General features: G+C 41.5%; 1 protein-coding gene across 4 annotated transcripts in view; it reads right to left on the bottom strand.

The window, feature by feature from the left end:
• Positions 1 to 13,052: 13,052 nt before the first annotated feature.
• The window catches only part of SMARCA2 (SWI/SNF related, matrix associated, actin dependent regulator of chromatin, subfamily a, member 2), a 187,577-nt gene continuing 178,104 nt past the window's right edge, over positions 13,053 to 22,525 (bottom strand). For all 4 annotated transcript variants that reach the window (XM_030566024.1, XM_030566026.1, XM_030566025.1 and 1 more), the window contains 4 exons: positions 21,884 to 21,985; positions 16,395 to 16,527; positions 14,712 to 14,854; positions 13,053 to 13,943 (listed from right to left, as the gene is read on the bottom strand). In XM_030566024.1, the coding sequence (XP_030421884.1) occupies positions 13,908 to 13,943; positions 14,712 to 14,854; positions 16,395 to 16,527; positions 21,884 to 21,985 (414 nt within the window). In that variant the 3' untranslated portion in view covers positions 13,053 to 13,907. The remainder of the gene's footprint in view (positions 13,944 to 14,711; positions 14,855 to 16,394; positions 16,528 to 21,883; positions 21,986 to 22,525) is intronic.

Here is a 22,525-nt window from a genome sequence, read left to right as displayed (position 1 = left end):
AAGCTCTTCCTCAGGTCTGGAGAAGGCAACCAGTATGTCTAAACTAAGAACATAGTTGGACAGATTGTCAAACATAACGGGTTCACACCTACCATAGGAGACCACTTAAAATAAGTGAACAGTAAAGGTTAGCAGGCAGTAAGCTATGTTACAAATTGTTGTAATAAGCCATAAAGATCAGTGTCTCTGTTAAGTCCATGGTTTTTAGTGTCCAGGTGACCTTTAAGTGTGTAAGGTGTGAATCTTGGACATTCTTTTTCAGGTATATTCTGTGGTATCTGAGTGCTTGGCTATAGATAACAGATTTTCTGGTATGTCTGAGGTGGTTGCTGGATCTGTGAAGGTAAGTGTTGTGTTCCATGGCTTTTTTTGTAAATAGTCATTTGTAAGGTTTCATTACTGAAGCTAATCATGGTGTCCACGAAGATGCTGGAATGTTCTAGAAAGAGTTTGATGGATGGGTAGAGGTTGTTGAAGTTGTGGTGGGAATCTAAGAGGAAGTTTAAATAATCTGTCCATAAGATGAAAATATCATCAATGTATTTCAGGTATATTGTTGGTTTTGTGGTCCAGGAATATGCTGGCATATTGGGGAGCCATCTTAGTCATAATGTGTGTTCATTTTCTTATCTCCATCTGTTAGTAGGAGGATATAACACCTACTGTCTGGAGTGTCACATTTAGATGTGAGAGAAAATGCAACACAGCAGATAATTTGGGATGGTCAAACACAACAGTAGATAAAATAAAGCAACAATGGAGAGTGTATGTTGAAAGGTACCTGACGCTGTATGAAATGGTGGCCTTGAATATCCAATACACATTCAGGCACCAGCTGTTCAGGTCTGGAACAAGCTATAATGGAAATCTATTACTTCAAGCTGTGGTTTTCCAAACAGGCTCTTTGACTCCTTTGCGGGCTGCAGGATTCCTACATGTGCTCCTTGTGAGTCATTCTTCTCCAACATGCATAGTATCAGGCTGTGTGAAAAAATAATTTGCGGTCTTCAAGCTGAGTAGAATTCTGTTCACATCACCTCAGGTATGTGGACCCATAAAGCAAATAGTTAGTTGATAAAATAATAATAATGCAATATAAACATTAACTAATTAACACTCCCAACAAACCTATGAGGCTGGCATTCTGATCCCCTTTTACAGAGAATGTGAGGCACAAGATAAATTATCTTACCCAGCAATAGTGTCAGAGCGAGGCTGAGAATTCTGCTGTACCTTGTTCCTAGTCCAAAACTCAGCTGGCTGGAATATGTCTGTGTGTGTGTCATGGTATAATGGCCATTATGTTCTGGTCCAACTCCTACCTAGCTCCAAAAAGCAGTATCACTGGAATATGTAAATAGATTGTTCAAAATATGTTCTCATAACAAAGTGCTTTAGGCTAAGTCAGCTATGGAAAAATTTATCAGAGCAAGAAAATTATTAACTGGCAATTGAATGTATCATTGTCTTCTCTCATCCTGCAATGGAAGAGACACGAAGAATTATGACTTCACCTAATGGAAGCAAGGAAGCAAAGATAGTTTATTTGTAAACATGAGCACCTCCCCTTCTGGCTCAGCTAATCAAACCCCCCACGAACATATATGTAAGAAAAGAAGCAGGTGATACAGAAGGGAGGACAGAAGAATAGGGCCTCTGTTACTATATCCTACAATGAAATGGACAGAGACAGCCAGCAGGACAAGCAATAGGACAGAAAAGGGGAGATGAGTTTACCTGGGGCACAGATTGCAGCAGCTTCTGGATTAAATCCTTTTGTGACATGAATGACAGGTCAGCCCAGCAGTGGTTGATGAAGAAATAGGAGAGGTCCAAGGGTCAACAAATGTTTCAGTTGGTGCCACAGCCCTCCCTGCCTGTGAGGTGTTTGTACGCCTCACAGTGTGTCCTCTGATCAACAGAAATATGATCCTGCAGGCTGTTTGTGTCCTTATTGTCTTTGGCCCTCTTGATCCTTGACATCTTGGAGCCTGTATCCATTCTTAGGACCATAAAAGTTGGAAAATTCTTGAATCTCTTTGTTGAGTATGAGCCAAATGACTGCAAAGGTTCAGAATATGAAATCTGCTCATGCTCAGGTTCCAACACTTCTAAGTCACAAGTCTCAGGAAAATCTGGATCTGGGGAGTTTGGATTTAACTGCCTATGACCAGAGACCTTTCACACTAGAATACAGCCTGTCTAGAGGTGCTGAATGGTAAAACAGATCTCTTGGAGGCAATGGAAGGTTTGGCTAGCACAAGCCACAGAGAATGCAGGAAGGGAGTCTGAGCAGGAAGGGTCTAACTATGGAGCACTGGGTGGGCAGCAACACCAGGGATGGAAAGAGAAGAGGCAGGCCAAGACAGATTGCTTAGCAGCATGCTGAGAACTCAGAAACATAGAATCATAGGACTGGAAGGGACCTCGAGATGATTAAATATTATCTGGACCATTCCTGACAGGTGTTTGTCTAATCTGCTCTTAAAAATCTCTAATAATGGAGATTCCACAACCTCCCTAGGCAATTTATTCCAGTGCTTAACCACCCTGACAGAAAGTTTTTCCTAATGTCCAACCTAAACCTCCCTTGCTGCAATTTAAGCCCATAGTTTCTTGTCCTATCCTCAGAGGTTAAGAAAAACAATTTGTCCACATCCCAGGGCCACCCAGAAGATTCAGGGGGCCTGGGGCCAAGCAATTTTGGGGGCCCCTTCCTTAAAAAAAAGTTGCAAAACTATAGAATATTATATTCTTGTGGGGGCCCCTGTGGGGCCCGAGGCAAATTGCCCCATTGGCCCCCCCGCCCCTCGGGTGGCCCTGCCACATCCTTCCAGAAATGTGGCACCCAGAACTGGACATAATACTCCAGTTGAGGCCTAATCAGCGTGGAGTAGAGCGGAAGAATTACTTCTCGTGTCTTGCTTACAACTTTCCTGCTAATACATCACAGAAGGATGTTCGCTTTTTTTGCAACAGCGTTATACTGTTGGCTCATATTTAGCTTGTGGTCTATTATGACCCCCAGATCCCTTTCCGCAGTACTCCATCCTAGACAGTCATTTCCCATTTTGTTTGTGTGCAACTGATTGTTCCTTCCTAAATAGAGAATGTTGCATTTGTCCTTATTGAATTTCATCCTATTTACTTCAGATCATTTCTCCAGATTATTTTGAATATTAATCCTATCTCCAAAGCACTTGCAACCCCTCCCAGCCTGGTATCATCCGCAAACTTTGTAAATGTACACTCTATGTCATTATCTAAATCTCTGATGAAGATATAGAACAGAACCAGACCCAGAACTGACCCCTTTGGGACCCCACTCGTTATGTCCTTCCAGCACGACTGTGAACCACTGATATTTACTCTCTGGGAATGGTTTTCCAACCAATTTTGTACTCACCTTATAGTAGCTCCATCTGGTTGCATTTCCCTAATTTGTTTATGAGAAGGGCATGCAAGACAGTATCAAAAGCTTTACTAAAGTCAAGATATACCACATCTACTACTTCCCCCACATCCATAAGGCTTGTTACCCTGTCAAAGAAAGCTATTAGGTTGGTTTGACACTATTTGTTCTTGACAAATCCATGGTGACTGTTACTTACCACCTTATTATCTTCTAGATGTTTGCAAACTGATTGCTTAATTATTTTCTCCATTATCTTTCTGGGTACAGGAGATAAGCTGACTGGTCTGTAATTCCCTGTCTTGTCCTTATTTCCCTTTTTATAGATGGGCACTATATTTGCCCTTTTCCAGTCTTCTGAAATCTCTCTCATCTTCCATGACTTTTCAAAGGTAATCAGTTAATGGCTCAGATTTCTCCTCAGTCAGCTCCTTGAGAACATGCCAAGCAAAAGCAGCTTCAAAAGTGGGGAAGGGAAAGCAAGAGGGAAGTTCCTGAAGTGGCTCTGCCCTCTCTTGGCTAGGAGACAGCACTGTATTCTGGCACAATCCACTATCCTGAGGGACAACTGATCAAGGACCAAGAAAGAGGAGGACTCCAGGCACCCAAGAAACTGCTCAGTTTGCTAGAACAAATACAAAATGTACATGAAGATGGATGGTCAAATGGATCCAGTACAATACTTGCTGTACTGGGCATGCATCAGCCTCAGGAGTCTTTCTTCCCCACGACTACGTGGTGCCAGCAGGCCAGACAAGCTAGGCTGCAAGCACGGGTTTCCTCCTCTCCTGCTAACTCTGTAGCTGCTGCCCGCTTCCTGGGAACAAGCAGACAGGTACAGTTTCAAACTAATGATTTCTTGCTTGTTACCTACACAAGGCCAACTGTCATGGGGATTTTGCAGTGAGAGAATACTCATCTTCAGTGACATGACACTGAGTATGAATATCACCCTTAATGTATAAAGACTAGAGTGTGAATTCTGGCTGTCTAGGTTCTCCTGCTTACTGTGTGCCCAGCTCCCACCTCTTTGCTGTAGAAAGGAAAAATCAACTCTCCCGTTTTAATTAGTCCCAAATCATTTCCTTTTAGCTACAGCTTTCTTCTCACTTATTTCCCTTTCTACTTCCATCTAACAATGAGCTTGAGAGTGAGTGGCTTCTAAAGTGCTACAGGCTTTGGCTGCAACAAAGTCAACATCACCCCCACTTCCCATGCATGCATGCGTACACACACACACACGCACACGCACACGTGCATGCACACTTCCTGCCACTCTCCTGAATTTGAAAGGATCTGAATTGGGAGCCTTAAACCAGTGTGAACACAGGCCCTTACAGTAAATGCTAGGGACCTGAACTGGAAGGTGGTTAAACTTTTTTAGGAATTTCAGAAATTAGGTCAGCAGAGGGTGCACAGTGGGGAGGGAGAAACACAGCTGTAAAATCTCTCCTATGAACCTTTTCCTCTGATCCTTCCATTAGGAACTATTTTTAAGGCCCTGTGTTTTCAGTTTTTTTCAAATTTCTCCCCCAAATGACCAGCTTTTGAGAAAGCAAGTATTTGGGGTTTGCCAATTTTAAGCTGCATTTTGCAAGAGCAGAAATTCTCCAGACTCAGCTCCCTGCTCACAGTCCCTGTTGGACACCACAGCGCACCTCCAGGTAACTGCTGGTTGGTAGCAGCTGCTGCTGCACAGTGTGGGAGAGAGACAAGCTGGGAGCTAAGTTCTGGCATATGAGGGGGACTTTCTGCCCATTCCACTCTCCCTTCACCTAGCTGACTGGGAGCCAGGTGATAGCCCTCATCTGCTTTCCCTGCACAGTATGGGAGTGAGATGGTCAGGGAGACCACCCAACTGCTGCAGTGTCAGGCCCACAGGGAGCAGAAGGCTCCCCTCACCCCCTTCCTGCCACCTCCTGTGAGTACTGGGCACCTGCTCCCCGGCTGGTCCTTTGTTTTCAGTTTTCATTGATTTTCTCTTTCTTTTTTTAAAAACAATGAAAGCACTGGGAGATTTTAAACAAAATAAAAACTAAAACCCAAAGGGCCTTAACTATTCTGTGCAGCAGAAAGGTGCATTACCTAACTCCCTTCCTCACCACACAATTGTTTAGATTTTTTTCCCCCATGAATGAGCCATACTCTACTAGTAGTAAATCCCACCTGAGCGTACAGCGTGAATAAAGCCATTGGTGCACTTCTCAGGCAGCTGACAGCCTGAAGCAAAGGCATCAGAAGCATGCACCAATAGCCTACTAATTGCACACCATTTTGTGGCTTATTGCTGTATCAGCTGTGGCTTGTGCTTCATAGTGCATGCAAACTGTCGCAGTATTCACTGTGACACACCCTGTCATGTCTCACTGCCTAACAACACTATACATTGCCAGCTACAGTCAGGAGTAGAGAGTGGAGATTATACTTGGGGGAGGTGAGAATCCTTGCAGTCTTAAAGAAAAAAAAAGGCTATAAAGACAGAGAAAATGATTGTAGTAAATAGGTATGAAAATGCACATACAAGTCTGAAAAATAATCAAGACATTGCACAGGTGGCTGGACACATTTAAAAAAGAATCTGTTTACATGCATTGAAGTAAGTGGTTTTGCATATTCTTTGTTTCTTTGAGAAGGTGTGAGAGAAAGGAGAAATATTAATCTAGGATCTGAAATATATTAAAGCCTTAGAAATGTTATTCATCTGACCCACTTATCACACTGTCTAGCTCCCAGGAGAAGCAGATGCAAACAGCCAATCTCCTAGCAGTTCTTTTGCTTTGCTTGCCTGCCACAATGCCCAAGCCAAACTGCTTCCAGTTTTATTAAAAAGGTTTGTTTCATATGTTAGACATGGTAATTCAGGCAGGAAATCAGCTAACTTCTGCCTTTATGGGCTATCATCTGTGGAAGCAAATGTGTTCTGGATACATGTCTTGATTTCGTATTGGAAAAGGAATGTTACAGGAAGGGTAGACACTGACACGTTCAGCATGAGTTTTTGTTTACTACATACACAAATCAGATTTGCCTCCTCCCTTTTCTATAAAGAACTAGGAGTGTAATATTTGATTATGCTATCCCACGTTAAAACTGGGGCAACTCATTCAATATCTAATTTACTGATATGAGTAGATTACAGAGAAAGGTCAGGAGCTGAATAAAGATAATGGGACTTGCATAAAAAAATGGAGAGGTAAGGAGAAAAAAAAAACAATGCTGGGGAAAGCACAATCTCAAGTCTCCAGGAGAATGAGCAAGACCAACCCCAAAGGGGATATGATATACTAATGGTTTAAAATGCCAGCAATATTTATGGGTTTTTCTTCAAACTCCCAAGTGTATGAAATGGAGCTTACTTACTTGTAACGGGAAGTTCTTTGAGATGTGTGGTCTCTATCTGTATTCCACACGTGGATATGCATGTCCTCCATGTGTCTGAGACTGAAGTTTTGTAGCAAAGTGTCAATTAGTCCAGGCCTGTGCAATTGCCATCCTTGTGCTCTGAACCAAGGGCGGTCTCTCCAGCTTTTTCTCTTTGTGTGACTCAGATAAAATCTGAAGAAGAGGGGAAGGAGGGCAAGTATACAGATAGAGGCCACACATATTGAAGAACTTCCAATTACAGGTAAATAACATCAATTTCTTCTTCCAGTACTGGCTCTTATGTAGTATTCAACAAGGGAAGAAAGTGAGCAGGCAGTTAGTATGGATGTCTGTAAAACTGCTGTCCCCACAGTTGCATCTGCAGATGAGGTCTGGACTAGAGCATAATGCTCCCTCAAGGGGCGGATGGAGCTTGAGAGAGCCATCTTACAAATGTCCAGTATAGAACTTCATGAAGAGATACTGTCCAGGGGTTCTCAATCTTTTTCTTTCTGAGGTCCCTCGAACATACTATGACCATACTAGGTCTCCATGGCCTACCTTTGCCACAATAACTGGTTTTCTGCATATAAAAGCATGGACCGCAGTTAAGGGGTAGCAAGCAGGGCAATTGCCCAGGGCACCATGAAGCTAAGTTGCTCAGGCTTCTGCTCCAGCCCCAGGTGGCAGGGCTCAGGCTCAAGTCTGAACCATCACACTTCAACCCCATGCCGAGGGACATGGTGTTAAGTTTGCAAATGAATTGTAGCTCTGCAGTTTCTCTCTGAAGTTTGTTTTTGAAGTCTTTTTGTTGAAGGATGGCTACTTTTAAATCTGTTATTGAGTGTCCAGGGAGAGTGAAGTCTTCTCCTACTGGCTTTTCTATGTTACCATTCCTAATGTCTGATTTGTGTCCATTTATCCTTTTACACAGAGACTGTCCAGTTTGGCTAATGTACATGGCAGAGGGGCATGGCTGGCACATGATGGCATATATCACATTAGTAGATGTGCAGGTGAATGAGCCCCTGATGGTGTGGCTGGGTCCTATGCAACACCATCAAAGAGAAACTGCAGAGCTACAATTCATTTGCAAACTTAACACCATTAATTTGGGCTTGAATAAGGACTGGGAGTGGCTGGCTCACTACAAAAGCAATTTTCCCTCTCTTGGTATTGACACCTCATCAATTATAGGGAGTGGACCACATTCACCCTGACTGAATTGGCCTTCAACACTGATATATATTTATGCCTGTATCTGCAATTTTCACTCCATGCATCTCAAGAAGTGGGTTTTTTACCCACAGACATTTATGCCCAAATAAATCTGTTAGTCTTTAAGGTGCCACCAGACTCCTCGTTGTTTTTATGGATACAGACCAACATGGCTACTCCTCTGATACTGGGCAGATAATGTTTGTCCATGAGATCGCTTAGCTATAGTGACAAATTGGTTCATGTGAAACTCAGAAGTTACCGTGGGGATGAATTTTAGCTGGAGAAGAAGGGAGACTTTTTCTCTGTGAAACAGGATGTACAGCGGGTCAGCCATGATTGCTCCCAGTTCATTCATTCATCTGGCTGATGTAATGATGACCCAGAAGGCAACCTTTATGGAGAGATATGACATGGAACATATGGCCATCGGTTCAAAGGGTGGTCTGGTAAGAACTAAGAATACCAGGTTGAGGTCCCACTGTGGTGTGGGTTTCGCTATTTGTGGGAAGCTCCTAATGAGATCTTTCAGGAAACAAACTGTGGTTGGGTGAGTGAAGACAGTGACGTTTCACTGTGGGATGGAAGGCATTCACTGCTGCCAGATGAACCTGCAGTGAACTAAATCCTGATGTCTTGAGGACAGGAAATAGTTTAAAATAGCAGGCACGCCTGACAATTCTGATAACTGTTTCTGTTGTGTCCAGGCAGAGAAATGCCTCTATTTAGCTATATAGTATTTCCTGGTGGAGAATTTTCTGCTGTTATTAAAGACATATGGACAACCTCTGAACGTGACCATTCCAGGTCTAATGCCCATCCAAATAACAGGCCGTGAGATGATGAGAGCTTGGGCTGGGTTGTCCAATCCTGCCATTCTTTTGAGCTAGCAGATCCAGAAAAGGTGAAATATTGATGAGAGGATAGGATGAAATTCATAGGTCTGGAAACCAAAATTGCCTGGGCCAGTTGGGTGCCTTGGCCCTGTCATGGCAAATTTTCTGCAGAATCTGAGGTAGCAAAGGGATGGGAGGAAAGGTGAACCGTAGGCGGTCTGTTCAGGATAACAGAGTCTTGACCTAATGCTGCTCTGGAGCAAGAGGATGAATTTCTTGTTTGCTTTGGAGATGAATAGGTTCCAAGATGGTGTTCCCCACCCAGTGAAAATTTCATTCAGGACAGAATTCTGTATTTCCCACTCGACATCTGTGGAGTGGTGCCTGCTGAGATAGTCTGCCAGAGTATTCTGCATGCCTGGTAAGTATATTGCCAGGAGTGTATTTGGTTTCTGATGCACCAGTTCCATAAATTCACTGTCTCTATGCATAGAGGAAGAGATTTCACTCCACCCTGTTTATTTACATAAAAGATGGTTGTCATATCTGGAATTATGTGGTTATGACAGAACTGTATACGGGTAAACTCCAGAAGACTGATATGCATTCTGGCCTCCTGGGAGACCAACTGCCTTGTGCAGTGTTATTGTCCATGTGGGCTCCCGATCTTATGAGGGATGCAGACATAAATATGGTTATGCTGGATATGGGTGGAAGGAAAGGTCTTTGGGCTTGCATCTGTTCTGGTTCTGTTCACTATATGAGAGAGGTCCTGACCTTTTGGGGAATTGTTACTTTGGTATTCATAATGTCCCTGTGAGTAGTGAGTAGAAAGACTGGAGCCAGCCTTGCAGCAATGGAGACGAAGCCAGCGAACAGTGTTACATATATATATGCAGCCACATGGCCTACCAGAGAAAGGCAGACCTGGACTGTTGTGCAAGGTCTGAAGGTGACTTATGGACTGAAATCTGTCCAGAAGATAGGCCTTTGCTGATAAGGAGTCTAACATCATGTTTATGAAATGTATAATTTTTGTGGAAGTCAAAAGTGGACTTTTCATTGTTTACACAGATCCCCAATTATGTCATAAGGTGGAGTAAGAATAGGGTCACTAACCTGGTCTCCTGGATGAAGGGCAGGTCGAACCAGATATGGAAAGACAGTGTAGCTGTTGCATCTCACCTGGGCCGACACCACTGCAATGACCTTTGTGAAGGCCCTGGATGCTGTCACCAGCACAAATGGGAGTACTCTGACCTGGTCGTGCTCTTGTCTTATCTTGAATCTGGGAAACCTTCTGTGTGACTGGGGACTATCCACAGGAGAGTAGACATCTTTAATGTCAAGAGCTGCAAACCATGTGTTCTCCTCCAGGGAGGGAATTATTGATGCCAGCGTCACCAGGCAAAAATTTGCTTTGTGAATAAAGATATTTACTTGGTGTAGATCAAGACTTGATCTTCAATCTCTGTTTTTCTTGGGAACTATGAAATATGGGGAGTAAAATCTCTTCCCCTGATGTTGGGATGGCACTCATGTTATGGCCACTCACTGAAGGAGAGTCCACCTCTGGATGAAAGATTTCTTCATGACAGTGGTCCCTGAGTAAGGACCAGAAAGCGGGTTTGTGGTGGGGAAGCGAGATAAACTTGATTGTGTAGCCAGAATGGATGATTTTTAGTACACACGTGTCTGTTATTGCCCTGCAGTTGTGTGCAAAATGGGCAAGATGGCCACCAAAGATTCGGAGGGCATTATGGCATTGCATTAAAACTGGTATGCGGTTCTCAAGAATCCCATCAAAATAAACTCTTGGGTGTTGGGTGGGATTGAGCAGCAGCAGTAGGGATGGAGGAAGCTGCATAAATGGGTCTTTGCATCCTTGTTGTTTTCATGGGAGTTGGTAAAAAGTCTGAGGGGGAGGGGGAATGGGGTCTGGGCCGGTACCTTTGTTTGTGGTGTTTTGTCTTCAGGACTGAGGTGTAAATGCCCACAGAGCAGAGGACTGTCCTAGTGCCCTTAAGAGAGAATAGCGATTCATTAATCTCTTCAGCAAGAAAACCAGACTCAAAGGGCAAGTCCTCGATGGTATTATAGACTTCCCTGGGGAACCTCAAAGAATGAAGTCATGATTTATACCTCACAACTATGGCTGCGGTGATGGCGCTAGACACAGTATGGATGTGTCCACTGCTGCCAGGAGTGATGTCTTAACAACCAGACTCTCCTCATCGATAAGGGCTTGGAACCGAGCCCTGTCTGCCAGGGGAAGTTTGTCTCTGAATTCCACAAATTTGGAATCATTTGTGAAATCAGACTTTGCTAACAGTACTGATGATTGGCAATTCTGAACTAGAGGGCCATTCCCCACCAGAAGATCAAGGTGTTTGGCACGCTGGTCAGTTGGAGAAATCTTATGGTGCTATATCCTGAACTTTTCTGTAGTCATCTGCACCAGTAAGGAGTTGGGTACTGAATGGGTACATAGGAACTCTGCCCCTCTAGGTGGCATGAAATAGCATTTTTCAGCCCTTTCCAAGGTAGAGGCACAGGAGGAGGCAGAGGTGTGACACATAATACTGGTAAAAACAACGAGGAGTCCTTGTGGCACCTTAGAGACTAACACATTTATTTGGGCATAAGCTTTTGTGGGCTATAACCCACTTCATCAGATTTATGGAGTGAAAAATACAGTAGGAAGGTATAAATATACCATACGTGAAAAGATGGGAGTTGCCTTGCCAAGTGTGGGGGTCAGTACTAATGAGGCCAATTCAATCAGGATGGATGTGGTTTGGGAATGGGCCGAAAAGGGCTCCTTGTTGTTTTTGCTGCTACAGACTAACACAACTACCACTCTGAAACATAATACTGGTGGATTCCAAAATGTCCCTGTTCACTGGCAGAGCCACCCTACTAGGGCCAGAGGATTGCAGAATGTCCAAAAGACTATACTGCACATTATGGACTTTGAAGGTCAGCTGCCAGCCTCTGCAAAAGCGACTGGTACTGCCTGTGGTCACGACGTACTGAAGGGATGATGGAGAAACTGCGTCATCAGGTGATGAGGATGATATACCTGACAGAAACCTTGGGGCTGGCTCAAATTCCTCCTCCGCAGGTTCTGACCGAGCCGCTGGTATCACCTGGGAGAAGAGAACTGCTCTGATTCCTGCACAGACCTGGGAAGCATGTTTACAGATCCCATGAAGCCCAGGAGAAAGGATCAGACATCTTGGTACCCACTGCCTTGCCCTCCAACCGTTTTCTGGGTAGGAGGGAAGCAGCTCCAAGGCCTCCTATGGGATCTGTCTGGGCTTCTTCTCCTTGGGGAACCAGTACCAATGGAAGAATACTCTAGCTTGTGGCTACTGTAGAAGATCATCTTCTTCTTCTTTGAGGTTTTTTAGTTGGGTGTTGAAACATCTCTGAGGAGGATCAGCCCTGACAGAAAAGGGGGTGTGGACAGAGTATGGTGAAAATATCCTCCAATGAGGTAAAAGTTTCAGTCCTTCCCGGAGTTTGACATACGATCTTTAAACTCAAAATCTGTAGCTGAAATCTCCAGGTACCATATGGTGAAGAAAACGGAGAGACATCAACAGCTGGATTGATTTCTTAGGAAACCAGCAAATTCTATTTGATCTCACTAGACACAGGGACATTTTCTAAAAGAAAGAAAGCAGCGTTTTTATTTTATTGGGCAGTATCACTACAAGCTTTGTTGCTTGAGTCCTTGTTAGCGTTTTGAGTTACACTGATGTTTTAGGTTATGGTTTTTAATATACTGTCTTTCTTTATACAGATATTTCTGCCTAATGCAAATAAGCTCTCCTGTTACCTGTTTAGAACAGAGTAGCTTAGGTCCAAATACTAGCGCATGTGCAACCATAGTAAAAAGCAAAGAGTCCTGTGGTACCTTATAGACTAACAGACGTACCGGAGCATGAGCTTTCATGGGTGAATACCCACTTCGTTGGATGCATGTGACATGCATCCGACGAAGTGGGTATTCACCCACGAAACTCATGCTCCAGTACGTCTGTTAGTCTATAAGGTGCCACAGGATTCTCTGCTGCTTTTACAGATCCAGACTAACACGGCTACCCCACTGATACATAGTAGAAAGGTATTTTTATGGTCTCCTGCACTCATAACACAAGGCACATATTTACAGAGCTAAATTATTTCTTTATTATGAAAGCACCAACACCACATTCTTCAAAATTACTGGAATTTTATTTGCCTCAGGCTTATGACTTGCAACCAAAGACATTGTGCAAAGAAAGCAAAGATTAAGTACACTTTAGGGAAAAGGTGATAATCCACATTGGTAACATAAAAGGTCAGTTTGATGAAAGAAGCCATCCATTACACTATATAGATTGCAATATTCAATAGCATTTTTCAACCCAACTTTTTTAAAAATCAAGAGAGAGAGAAAAGCAAAGTTTACAGTAGACATAAATTTTATAGAATTTGAAAAGCATTTTTTTCTGGAGATAGAGCATAAATTGAAAAAATATATATGGACAGGGAGGGGTGGAGGCTAACTACTGTACATTTATAAGCTTTTAAACAATGTTGCATATATGTACCACAGTGTAAAAAAAAAAACACATAACAAATAAAAACCTTGAAAACTGCCTGATGAAAAATAAAATAACCAGCAGCTTTTCATGGCTTCTCCTGGTTACCAATGCTACAAAAGACGTATTTTTTTGTCTTTCTGATGCCATTCAAAAGCATCTCATCAAATGATAAAACCAGGCACAATCAAACCATTACCAAGCTAAACCCAAACCCATAGAAATATACTATCAACCCACATTTTTCCATCAAAAGCTTTCTTTCCTTTTTTTTTTTTTTAAATCTTTTGAGGCCCATTTGGTCACAATATGTTACAATTTTTTTTCCTTTTTTACACCATGATATCCATATGTTTGTCTGGCACTACCCTAAAGCTAGTTTATAGAAGATGAGACTACAGAAACAACCCAATGTCTATCTGACAAAATGAATTCACGGGTATAAAATGATAGAAGGGAAGGGGAGAAGAGATTAAACCCTATGGATCACTCATCGTCACTTCCACTTGCTTCTGACTGGTCCTGGAAGTAAGAGACAAAAAGGAAAAGGTTAGACATTCTTTGTCAGTGATTCTTTGGATTGTAATACAATAGGAAGAAGAAAAACAATAGTTAAATTGACAAATCAGGATTGCCTTAGGAAGGGTGCCACAGTGTTTATATTTCTGCTCCATGACAATTCATGCTCATTGCTGTGAGTCTCTTCAGAAAAGAGAAGAGCTGGAGAAAGCACAGTGTCAGGAAACATTAGTTCCTTTCTGTCTGCCCAGCAAACTTGTTAAAAATATTCAGCAAATTTTGCCCCCGAGTGTTGGCACGAATAGAAATATCTATGGTAAATTCATAATACTTAGCATTTTGGGGGTAGCGGTGAAAATGAGCAAATCTTGTGTGCCCCATTTCTGAATTTTAGAAGTGCAAAGGAATGCTTGATTATCTGAAAAATAAGTTCTGAAACAGCCAGTGTTAAGACACTTCTGTGTCTTCATTATTTTAGCACTAACTCCTATTTCCAAAGGCTGGTTAAAAGAAAAGTTGTAAAGGTCTCCTTTGCAAGATTCACAGCAAAGTTCTTTTCCTCACTTGAGAGGTTTTAGTGCAAGTTCTTTGTGGATTTCTTTTAAGTCTTTTTAGAATTCAGGTGGCCCAATCTCCTTCTCTCAAGCACACTTTGATGCACAAGTTTGCTTAATATTTCTATACACAAAGAATCAAAAGTTGTGATTATGGATAGAATGGGGAAGTGCAATAGCTGCAACTATCTCCACTGCCTTAGTGACTAAAACTTACATTTTCATCTTGATCCTCATCACTGTCATCATCGCTCACGACAGGCTTGGCTTTTACCCGGCTCTGTCGCTTCTTGCCTTTCCCTTTGTCCCGGCTTTTCTCATCCTTCTTATTCAGCTTGATTTTCACTTTCACAGATTTTGCTGCAAAAATGGACATGAATATAACAGCTGTTCTTACAGTAGAACCTCAGAGTTATGAACATCGGAGTTATGAACCTCATTGGGAATTGAAAGTATGCAATCAGGTGACATTTAAAAAAAATTTGACAAAAATAAAGAAACTATTTCAGTGCTTTTTCATTCAAATTAAGATTGTTAAAAGCACCATTTTCTTCTGAATAGTAAAGTTTCAAAGCTGTATTTAGCCAATGTTCAGCAGTAAACTTTTGAAAGAACAACCATAACATTTTGTTCAGAGTTATGAACAACATCCATTCCCAAGGCGTTGGTAACTATGAGGTTCTACTGTATAGTCTTCTCTCTCCCTTTTCTCAATCAATACAGAAATTAGCTGTCTAGGACCACAACGTAGCTTCTTAACACAATCTCTCTGTTCATGAACATTCTCCTCCTGTAACAGCCTGAAAAGATCCCTTCACCTCTGTGTTCTTTATCATGACTTTGGAATATCTGAAGTAGAGATATTTGCTTGTACTTGTATTTTCTCTGATAGTTCAATAAAAAAATACTGTTTCCTTGAGCTGATTAGCTTCATCCTCTCTATGCAATTAAAGTGAGTGGGGTGGCTGCAGGCTGTATTTGGTTCTGGGATCACTCTCTGAGACCTCCTGTGCAACAGAATACATTTTATTTTCAAAATCATTTTTCTCTGTGGACAAAGTATCTGCTTTTAGTTAGAGCCAGGTAGTGCTGCTATAAATTACACAACACCAGATAGGGTAATTGGCCATCTTCAGGTAGGTGGCTTTCTGAATGGAGCACTAAGGTCTGACTCCAAAAGATCAGCTCATTTCCAAATGGCTGAACCATCTCCTTTTATGTACTCTAAAGTAACTGGTTGTTGCTAAAGGCAATGTGTTCTAAATAATAAGGGTCCTATATGGTTAGCAGAGCTATGATTAGAACATGTGAGAAGAGGAGGTTTGTATGCAAGCACTAGCCACAGGGACATGCCATTACAATGGTCTGCACCAGAAGCTGGCAGTTCACTAATCATTTTGGAAGTCATCCAAAAGTATTTCCGCTGAGAGTTTCAACTCTGCTTGGGTCTTCCAATAGAAGTTCTCGCAAGGAGCATATGTTTACAACCAACTAAACAGAGAAAGAAGAGCGCACAAGAAATACTACAAGGCGGTCAGTCAATGGCAAGCTGGTTCACTGCATGGTTAAGTCCCCTATGAGCAGGTAGAAAAAAGGAACATTTCTATAATTTTTGTGGGTTTGGGGTTGGTTGGTTGGTGTTTTTTTTTTTGTTTTTTGTTTTTGCTTAGAGATGCTTGAAGTCTTTGGCACAGTTCTAAGAGATGTGGCCAGAACAGAGCAGCCAGCCAACAAAGTCAGGGTTAAGAGAACCAATATAGCAAATTTGGTAACAAATTGCTTGCATTAAAATGGCCAATGGAAGAACAGAAGTCTGTAACCAATTTCCACATACAAACTGGAGAGACTGAGTACCAAGTGAAACCTGCTTCCCTCTCTCAGATTTGAACAGGTGACTTACATTCTGACTCTGACTCATCTTCCTCATCATCTTCCTCATCGTCGTTGCTTTCATCCTCGCTCTCATCCTCTTTGGCAATCTTCTGTCGGGCACTCTTGAAGACTGACTGAAGAACAATAGAATCCTCATAAATCTGCAACATGAAAGCAAACCTATGTCAGAACTGAAAGTCAAGTTTCATCAAAAATTCACAGCATGGAACATTATTTTCTATGCAAACCCACAGAGAGGGTGGCCCTTTTTTTTCATAACAAGTAACAAAGCTTGTTGCATGAATTTTACAAGAAATGCCAATGTTGAATTTTTCATGATCCAAATGAAGAAGCCTGCCAACAGTGCATCACAAAATGTAAGTCCCTCAATCTATTAACTTTTAAACGTCCAATTAGAGGGAAAAAAGTCCATCCTAGCATGCATCCATTTTTCTTCTTATTGTATATTGTCATTACTACTCTAACTACAGTATATTTTTCATTAGATAACAACAATTTTGGGAAGCATTCAGAATGAGTCTTCAAATACAAGCTCCCTATCTATGATCCTGATTATAGTCTAACAGTATATTTAATGGTGACAAATGTACCATCCTCATACTAATTATTTTTAATGCTTAAGAAGTCCAAGCTGACTAATAGAAAGAATCTGTGCTAAGCAGTTTACTCCTTCCTACTAGATACAAAAAGACTAAAACATCAATGCTCATTTTTAAAAGGCTTCGTTATTAACATTTCTGAGGCTGCTAAGCATCTTTGGTCCATCAGCTTTCATCTTAACCTTGTCTAAAGAGCATCTATGAAAGAGAGGAGTGCGTCTTACTAGTAATATACTTATCAGAGTAACACTACAGAAATATCAATCTAAATGGCTTGCAAAAGAAGCACTGAAACTTCATAATCATCTTTGCAAATGAACTTGTACATGCTGCTACCCAGAATTTAGGAGTGATGTATTAGACAACTGAATGTATATTTCTACACTAGCTTGGATTATTCAGATAGCTCAAAGGTACTTTAGAATCACAAACACATTTATCCTGAATAAACTTAATACCAATTACTATAAGATTATATATACAAACATGTATCGTATTGGATTTCCTAATCATAATGATTGATAGCCTTAGCACTCTTACTAGTTCACTGTATTATTTAACAAGTCCCTCTGTACTGGACAGGGGCAATTTGCGAGCAAGACAAAGAGCAGACTTTGGCAGCCATCACAACCCCTACTGTTTATGAACTGCATCACTGCACAAAAGATCACCAAAGCAACAGAATTCTTCTCTGATGCTTCAGATGGTTCTGATGCCAAGTGGTAAGGATAACCTGGATCATAATCTGTTACATGGAAAGATAAAATTAACCTTGCTTCAAAACAAATTACTACCTTTGGGCCAAATTCTAAATCCCATAAAGTCAATGGCAAAACTCCCAGGGAGAGAGGAACCAGGCTGACTGATTATAAAGCCAGAAAGGACCAGTGTGATCATCTAGTCTGCCCTCTTGTGTAACACAGGCCATAGGACTTCCCTGAATTAATTTGTGTTGGAACTAGAATGTATCTAGCAAAAGATCCAATTTAAGTATTTCCAATGATGTAGCATCCACCACAACCCTTGGTAAGTTGTTCCAACAGTTGTCCTCACTGTTCAAAATGTGTGACCTATTTCAAGTTTGAATACGTCTACCTTCAACATCCAGCCATTTGATTTAGTTTGTGTCTCCTAAACTGAAGAGCCTTCTATTATCAAATTTCTATTCTCCATGTAGGTGGTTACTGGCTGATCAATCATCCTTTGCCCAGCTCTTGGCTTAGCTCCTTGGGTCTATCATTACAAAGTATGTTTTCCAATACTTCAATCATTTTGATGGCCCATCTCTGGACCCTCTCCAATTTATCAACATCTTTCCTGAACTGTGGACACCAGAACTGGACACAGAATTCCAGCAGTGGCCACACCAGTGCTAAATACAAAAATTACATAACCTTTCTACCCCTTCTCAACATTTCCCTGTTAATACATCCAAGGATCTCATTAGTCTTCTTAACCACAGTGTTGCAGTGGGAGCTCATGTTCAGATGATTCCCATGACCCTCAAATATGTTTCAGTTACTGCTTCCCAGGACAGAGTCCCCCCAACCTGTAAGTATGGCCTGCATTATTTGTTTCTAGATTTAACACTTTACATTTGGCTGTATGGAAATGTATATTGTTTGCTTATGCCCAGTTTACCAAGTGACTAGATCGCTCTGCAACAGTGACCTACCCTCTTCATTATTTACCACTCCCCTAAACTTTGGGCCATCTGCAAATTTTGTCTGTGATGCTTTTATGTTTTCTTCCACGTCACAGATAAAAATATTAACTAGTGTAGGGCCAAGAACTGATCCCTGCAGGACCCCCACTAGAAACATATCGGCTCAGTGGTGATTTCCCATTTACAATTACATTTTGAAACCCGTCAGGTAGCCAGTTTTTAATCCATTTAAAGTGTGCCAGGTTAGACAGTACCAAGTCAAATGCCTAAGAGAAGTCTAAGGGCTTGTCTACACTGGCACTTTACAGCGCAGCAACTTTCTTACTCAGGGGTGTGAGTGTCAGTGTAGACAGTGCACCAGTGCTGTGCTGGTAGCTATTCCCCTCGTTCAGGTGGTTTTTTTACAGCGCTGGGAGAGCTCTCTTCCAGCACTATGCCGTGACTACACAAGCCATGCGCTTTAACGTTGCTAGCGAAGATGTGCCCTGAGTGTATTTCATCAATACTATTTATCTTATCAGACAAACTTGGAATCTAAAAAAATGTATCAGGTTAGTTTGACAAGACCTATTTTCCATAAACCCATATTGACTTGCATTTATCATATTTATTTAATTATTTTATTAGTTGAGTCCTGTATCAGCAGTTTCATTATTTTGCCCAAAATTGTAATTAAAGGCCTGTCAGCCTAACGTCACTGGTCACCCCATTTATCCTTTTAAAATATTGGCATAATAATTTCTTTCAGTCCTCTAGAACTTCCCCAATTTTCCAAGATTTATTGAAAGTCAACATTAACAGTCCAGGGAGCTCTTTGGCCAGCTCTTTTAAAACTCCTGTATGCCAATTATATGGACCTGGTGATTTAAAAATATTTAACTCTAGTAGCTGCTGTTGAACATTCTCCTGAGTTATTGTTGAAATGGGGAGTATTTAATCATCATCATGACATGAATACATCCTAATTTTTGCCAAAATACAGAACAGAAATATTTATTGAGCACCTTTTCTCTTTTTCTGCATTATTTATCATGGACATTTCTACCATTTCCATCTATTTATGGACCAATACCATTGTTAGGATTTTGTTAATTCCCAATATACTTAAACTCCTCCTTATTGTCTTTAACTATGCTAGTCACTGAGTCCTCCTTGTGTCCTTTTTCCCATTTGTTGTTATATATACACTTTTCCTCTAAGCCAAGATGACTTTTTAACAGAGTAGCCTTCTTTCTTAATTATGGCTTTTTGGGCCTCAGATAAAATATTCCTGAACAGTTCCCAATTTTCATACCTTTCTGTTTAGATTCTTTCTCCCAGACAATTTGGCTCAAATCTGTTGTTAGCTTTGTGAAACTGACCTTTTACATATATATATATATAATTGGTTTGGACTTTATTCTGTTTACAAAAAACAAATGTAATCAAGTCATGATCACTAGCATCTAAGTACCACTAATGTTTAGATCTGAGATCAATTCCTATTAATCTGTCAAGAATAAGTCTAAGACAGAATTTCCCAGTATTGGATGCAACACTTCTGAGTTAGGAAATTGTCATAATTTTCAGAAATTCCAGGGACATTTTAGTGCTGACAACACAAGACATCCAGCATTAGACCCTCACATTGTAATCCTCCGTAACAATGCAGCTTTCCCCCCTACACACTACAGATCAGTGTGGGTAACCTGCGACCCATCAGGGTAATCCACTGGCAGGCTGCGAGACAGTTTGCGCTGCTTCCTGCAATTCCCATTGGCCGGGAATGGCGAACTGCAGCCACTGGGAGCTGTGGGCGGCCATGCTAATATAAACAAATTGTCTGGCAGCTCCTCAGAGTATTACCCAAACGGGCCGCAGGGTGCCCACCACTGTTATAGACAACGTTTAAGGAGCCAGTTCGAATTGGTGGCCAGCAGCAGACACCAACTTGTACCCCATATTGTGCCTTATCTATTAGGACACTGATTCATAAGCATGCAAGATAATTTGCTTCTGAGTTGTCAGTGACTTTGAAACAGGTAATGCTATTTTGACACAATGCCTTTCTGTGTCCTTTTCTGCCCATTTGATCCTAAATAGGAAATAGTCAGTGACTACATTTCAGTCATGCAACTCTTGCTGCTAGTTTCAATAATACCAACTAGGTCAAATTTATGCTCACAAATGAGTAATTCCAATTCCTCTTGTCTCTTACCCAGGGTCCTATAGTCAGTGTATAAGCAATTAAAATTTTTCATCTCTTCATGTCTCTTGGTGCCTGGATTATTTCTCTTCTCAAGATCTTGATTTTGTTGTAAACAAGTGTTCATTTGTTCCCACCTTTCACCCTCCCCCTTTGTTGTTTGTTTAATGCCCTCCTGACCAGTCTAGAAAGCCTTATCCCCTAGAAGATTTGGCCCTTATTTGTTTTATAAGTGAATCTCACATAGATTTTCTGTATTCTTTCTACGAGGATCACCATTTACCTTTATGTCTTGCATTCATATGGCAGAACACAGACCTACGCATAAATCCATACCCAGCCAAATCCCGCATCCTACACCTGCCTGAGATGAGAGACCCATAGAACTGACATAAATGATCTGTTCTCTGGACTTTAGCAATTCAGGGGGGAATTCATTAATATAATCTTTCAAAATGGATGTCCTTCATCAACCAGCAATACCAGTAAGGGAATATCTACAAAGCACAAATTTACTGCAATGTACAGAGACCACAAAGCACACATCTACAATGGCACTAAGTGGCCATAAACTGGTTTTCCTCAGCATAAGATTCTTCCACTGGAGGGGTGGGGGATGTAGTGCCAGCTGGCAATGAATCTGCTACTGCACCATTCCTCTGCATCCTTGCTGCACTCTGGTAATCCCAAGGTGATAAAAGGATCCTTAGGGACACAGCCATTTAGTGTAGATTAGAACAGGCCCATGACTGTTCTAAACTATGCCAGGGACAGCACAGAACTGTACCCAGAATCAAGGAGCTACAACCAACTCCTTTGTGACCCTTTTCCTCCAGTTGTGTCGAGTGCATACTATATGCAGAAGAGCATTTGGGCCTCTGTGTCTATCACAATTCAAACAGAATTTTAACAGAGGTTTTATACACCGAGTTATCACTGAGCAACAATAGACATTCTATGATAAAGCACTAAAGACAATGGAAAATAAATGAAAAATACATGTATGCTTAATTTTAACACAAATGCATATGTGGCTTCAATCAGACCTGCGATCCCTCCAAGTTGAACGTCTGAGCATTGTGACACAGCAACATGACATCTTTCTCCAAGTCACCAAGGCTTCGGTACTTATGGTTACGAATTCTTTCCTGTTGTGTTTTTTAAAAAGGGGAAGAAAAAGAGACAAACAAAAGACAGGACAATTGGTTAACACTGTGTTGTAATCTTGAATACCAATATGAATGCATTAATATTAGAAATCCCTACCCAATGTCATAACTATGTGGAATGACAGATATTGCCTGATTTTATTTATTTATTTTTTAGTAAGAAATGTCTAAAACAGGGCATAGTTCTAAGTGTAAGGGCCAAAAGCAAAGTGAAGTTATTCAACTGCTGTGTGGAGCTGAAGGGACAAAAGCAGCAGAGACTTTGCACTGCTGTAAGAAGAGATTAATACCAGGTATTTTCAGCTCACTAGGGAGATGGTAAACAGGGAAGGAATTTGTGGAAGTGCCAGGGGCATAGATACAGCATAAGGATACAACATGGATCCTCCTGGCCACAGAGGTTCAGTGGGTTGCATACACTATCTACCCACATACCCAACAGTATCTGGATGTAGCCCAGCTACTCCAGAAGTAGATTCAGGTTTAGAAGGATGATATTCTGGAAGGTTATGGTTGCCA

Source organism: Gopherus evgoodei, chromosome 6 (assembly GCF_007399415.2).
Source record: "Gopherus evgoodei ecotype Sinaloan lineage chromosome 6, rGopEvg1_v1.p, whole genome shotgun sequence".
NCBI classification, from domain to species: domain Eukaryota; kingdom Metazoa; phylum Chordata; order Testudines; family Testudinidae; genus Gopherus; species Gopherus evgoodei.
Note: the sequence above shows the minus strand (reverse complement) of the source record. Positions and strands in the feature narration are given on the sequence as shown.